This window comes from Pristiophorus japonicus, chromosome 9 (assembly GCF_044704955.1).
Source record: "Pristiophorus japonicus isolate sPriJap1 chromosome 9, sPriJap1.hap1, whole genome shotgun sequence".
Classification (NCBI taxonomy): Eukaryota; Metazoa; Chordata; class Chondrichthyes; family Pristiophoridae; genus Pristiophorus; species Pristiophorus japonicus.
In genome coordinates this window covers 14,255,106-14,260,121 of record NC_091985.1, presented here as the reverse complement: position 1 = coordinate 14,260,121, position 5,016 = coordinate 14,255,106, and the positions used below count along the sequence as shown (strand labels likewise).

General features: G+C 43.8%; 1 protein-coding gene across 1 annotated transcript; it reads right to left on the bottom strand.

Annotated features, from left to right (window-relative positions):
• Positions 1–2,684: 2,684 nt before the first annotated feature.
• On the bottom strand, positions 2,685–3,298 carry LOC139272572 (apoptosis regulatory protein Siva-like). Its single transcript, XM_070888638.1, has one exon. It carries the CDS (start codon positions 3,296–3,298, stop codon positions 2,759–2,761), a length of 540 nt encoding a protein of 179 aa, XP_070744739.1. The 3' UTR covers positions 2,685–2,758.
• Positions 3,299–5,016: the final 1,718 nt, after the last annotated feature.

Sequence of the window (5,016 nt, the reverse complement as noted above, 5' to 3'; positions counted from 1 at the left end):
CAGCAGTGAACAACAAGGTTAATAACATTTAATTGCATTTCCCTGGATGGAGTTAAAGGCTGTAATTCATTCGAGGATCTCAGTTAGGAATATAGGCCCTCGAGCATGTTCTGTCCTTCAATTAGATCACAGCTGATCTGTGTCTTTGTTCCATAACTCTTAATACCCGTGCCTTCCAAAAATCTATCAAGCTCAGTTTGGAAATTTTCAACTGAGCTCTCAGCCGGAGGGGGGGAGAGTTCCAGACTTCCACTGCCATTTGTGTGAAGAAGTGCTTCCTGACATCACCCCTGAACGGCCTGGCTCTGACTTTAAGGTTATTCCTTCTGGTTCTGGACTCCCCCAAAGGAGAAACTGGTTTCTCTCTCTCTACACTATCAAATCCTTTAATCACCTTTAAAACATCTCAATTTGATCACCCCTTAATCTTCTATACTCAAGTGAATGCAAACCTAGTCCATGCAACCTGTCCTCATAATTTAACCCTTTTAGCTGGTTTATATATAGAATAATGCACACCTGCGAGTGAGTTACGGGCTGGAATCTAATCGAGGGGTTCGGGTGGTTTATATATAAAATAATGGATACCTGGGAGTGAGTTACAGGCTGGAATCTAATCGAGGGGTTTGGGTGGTTTATATATAGAATAATGGATACCTGGGAGTGAGTTACAGGCTGGAATCTAATCGAGAGGTTCGGGTGGTTTATATATAGAATAATGGATACCTGGGAGTGAGTTACAGGCTGGAATCTAATCGAGAGGTTCGGGTGGTTTATATATAGAATAATTGATACCCGGGAGTGAGTTACAGGCTGGAATCTAATCGAGGGGTTTGGGTGGTTTATATATAGAATAATGGATACCTGGGAGTGAGTTACAGGCTGGAATCTAATCGAGAGGTTCGGGTGGTTTATATATAGAATAATGGATACCCGGGAGTGAGTTACAGGCTGGAATCTAATCGAGGGGTTTGGGTGGTTTATATATAGAATAATGGATACCTGGGAGAGAGTTACAGGCAGGAAGCTAATGGAGGGGTTCGGGTGGTTTATATATAGAATAATGGATACCTGGGAGAGAGTTACAGACTGGAATCTAATCAAGGGGTTCCGGTGATTTATATATAGAATAATGGATGCCTCGGAGTGAGTTACAGGCTGGAATCTAATTGATGGGCTCGGATAGTTTATATATAGAATAAAGATTACTTGTGAATGAGATCATGGACCTTGGCTCTTGTTCGAGCACAAGCTCCGCTCATCCCATGGCTAAAGTAAAACTGGAGAGACATTGACATATCGACGCACTCCTTGTATTCCTTCACAAAGACCATTTTTGCAGACAGAGGACACCTGTGGATGAAGGAAAGTCTCTCAGCGTACGAGATAGAAATCTACAATTGACAAGTTTCAAACAGTTCACAAATTGTAGCGTAGCAACACTGGAATGTACGTCCTGTACATTCCAATGTTGCTACGCTACCATTTGGCCAGTCCCAATGTTCCAAAAATACCCTCTCTGTCTCTCATGCTTCTCAATGGTACTGTTCCCCAAATATCAATCCAGTTCCCTTTTGAATTTATTGCATTAATTATTGCATTATCCTAGTGGTTTAGATTAAAGGATGAGCTGATTGATCCTAATGGTCTTTATCTGTTTGAACCTGGTACTGGAGAGAACTTAAGAATATAAGAATTAGGAGCAGCAGGAGGCCATTCGGCCCCTCAAGCCTGCTCCAGCATTCAGTAAGATCATGGCTGATCTTCTACCTTAACTCCACCTTCCCGCACTATCCCTATATCCCTTGATTCCCTTCGTTGCTTAAAATATTATTGATCTCTCTCTTGAATGTGCACAATGACTAAGCATCTGCATCTCTCTGTGGTAGAGAATTCTAAAGATTCACAACCCTTTGAGTGCAGCAATTTCTCCTCATCTCAGTCCTAAATGGCCGACTCTTTATTTTGAGAGTGTGAACCCGTGTTCTAGATTCCACGGCCAGGAGAAACGTTTTCTCAGCATTAAACCTGTCAAGCCCCTTAAGAATGTTACATGTTTCAATCAGATCACCTCTCATTCTTCCAAACACTAGGGAATCTAGGCCTTCAGAAAGGCTTCAAGTTGCAGTTCAACTAGCATGAGTTCCTACAAGGTCTTTCTGGGACATTAAGGGAACAGTTGTCCTATTTACACCTGGGTGGGGTGGCGGTGGCTGGATGGCGGAGGTCAGATTGTGGACTGGCCTTTTAAATAGGGGTCTGGGGGTGGGGCCATGGGTGGATCTTCTGACCATAACTGCCCACCCATCCCCCACTTCCCCACATGGAGGAAGTTCCCAGACTTGCCCCAGAACTTCCTCCCTTTATGCCCCAGAAAGAACTCGTAGGAACTTACGGCAGTTGAAACATGGCTTGAAGCCTCTCTGAAGGCCTCAAGGCCTTTACTAGAGTAAGGTAACTGATCCAAGGGAGGGTCGATTATCTAGTTGGAGACCTCCGGTGAGTTCAGCTCATTTGGGCCTCGGGAATGAAAATATAAGAACATAAGACATAAGAACATAAGAATTAGGAACAGGAGTAGGCCATATAGCCCCTCGAGCCTGCTCCGCCATTCAATAAGATCATGGCTGATCTGGCCATGGACTCAGCTCCACTTACCCCACTTCCATTTGGACATGGCAGTGATCAAATTAATGCACTTTAAGTGTAAACACTCTTATACAAGTTACAGCCAGTCCACAAACTTTAGATATCCCCTTCAGGTGAAGCATTCATAGCAGAACACCTTATCATAGGCTTCATTATAATCAGCAATTGAACATATTGAACAGCAAATCCTTGCGCAGTGGTCACACACTTTGCTGCAATGTTGACACATTAAGTGGTCACACTGTGAGCATGGCTCCTTGAAACTGGATGGTTTCAGACAGATAAAACAGTTCATGGTTGCTGGCTTGATTGATGATCTGTGTGAATATAGTGAACCCTTTACAAGTTGTCCATTATGTCCTAGAAAAGTTTGCCCATGGAGTAATTCACTTCCTTCACGTCCATTACAAACATCTTCTGGTCTGTTTAGGGAGTTATCTTCAGTAGATTTGGGCACAGGAGCCAGTGTGCAATTCTCTTCTGAATTACCAGTCCATATTTCTCCCATGAACAGTAAGCTCTTGGTTTTCTCGCACACCTCCCGCTTGTACTTCTCCCCAAAGACACCCTCGTTCAACTCTTTCTGGGTCATGTGGACCTTCCACTGCAGCGGCACGGTGTCGCCGAACGGATTGGCTCTCTTGGTCATCCTGCACCCGGCCAGGCCGCCCCGTGCCACCGCAAAACAACCGAGCGCTTCCCGCCCAAAACCCCAAAAATGAGATGGTTTCTATAACAGGCAGGTGATGTACTCTGCCTGACTATTGCGCGGGCAGCGAGGATGAAACTCTACCCCACAGCCTCTGACACACACTAACTAAGTCCAATTTGAAAGAAAGTTCACTCGAACAAGGTGCAGAAAGTCACTTTGTTCAGGAGAGTCAAAAAAGAGCATAGCACTGTTCACAACCTCAGGATGTCCTAAAGTGCTTACAACAACAACTTGTATTTATATAGCGACTTTAACGTAGTAAAACGTCCCAAAGCACTTCACAGGAGCATTATGGGAAAAAAATTTGACATCGAGCCGCATGAGGAAAAATTAGGACAGATGACCAAGAGCTTGGTCAAAGAGATTTCAAGGAGCGTCTTAAAGGAGGAAGGAGAGGTAGAGAGGCGGCGTGGTTTAGGCAGGGAGTTCCAGAGCTTGGGGCCTAAGCAACAGAAGGCACGGCTGCCGTTGGTTGCAGAACAATTGTTGGCCAGGACACTGGGAAGAACGCCCCCTGCTCTTCTTTCAGTAGTGGCCGTGGGATCTTTTACCTGAGACAGATGGCAGCCTGTACTTCGTTGACACAGGAGACGAAACGAGCTGCTCCATAGTAACGGAAAATTGCAGCCCCTGCAGATTGACCTAATTCTACATACAATTAGCAAGTTCGAACCAAAATGTCCCGTCGCTCTTGAAAAGTAACTTCCACATCCGCTCGATCTGACTCAGAAAGCTCGGATGTACATTTACATTAGTTATTGGGAACTATAAAGCAGTAAATTGTCTAGAAAGGCTTGCATCTACACAATGCCTTTCACGACCACCGGGCGCCTCAAAGCGCTTTGCAGCCAATGAAGTACTTTTGAAGTGTAGTCACTGTTGTAATGTGGGAAACGCGGCAGCCAATCTGCGCACAGCAAGCTCCCACAAACAGCAATGTGAAAATGATCCAGATAATCTGTTTTCATTATGTTGATTGAGGGATAAATATTGGCCAGAACACCGGGGATGACTCCCCTTGCTCTTCTTTAAATAGTGCCATGGGATCTTTTACACCCACCCGAGAGAGCAGGCAGGGCCTCGATTTAACGTCTCATCTGAACGACGGCACCTCCGACAGTGCAGTGCTCCCTCGAAAGATCCCTCAGCACTGCACTGGAGTGTCACCTTGAATTTATGTGCTCAAGTCTCTGGAGTGGGACTTGAACCCACAACCTTCTGACTCAGAGGTGAGATTGCTAGCCACTGAGCCACAGCTGTCACCATCAATAGTTGGAAATAGAAGCAGGAAATGAAAAAAAAAAAGCAGAGGTATTCTGTAAAATAATTGTTGGTATTCTACAAAATTGGCACAGTGGTTATTTAATATATAGATAATTATTTTTGTAGTTAAAAATAACCATTATTATTGATTCAGACTTGTATCACATTAGTGTTCCATTACATATTTGTATAAGTGGCTCTGTCAGAAATTCAAGCACTTTTACTAAATTGAAAAACATAGCCTTCGTTAAATGTTCATGCGACTTCATACTTTAAGATATGTTGAGCTTTCAGTGAAGGCTTTGGGCTTTAATCATGCAGATTTTATTTTTAACACACCTTTTTAGACCTAACAAAGTATTTTAATTACTGTATTTAAAAAAAAATTACTT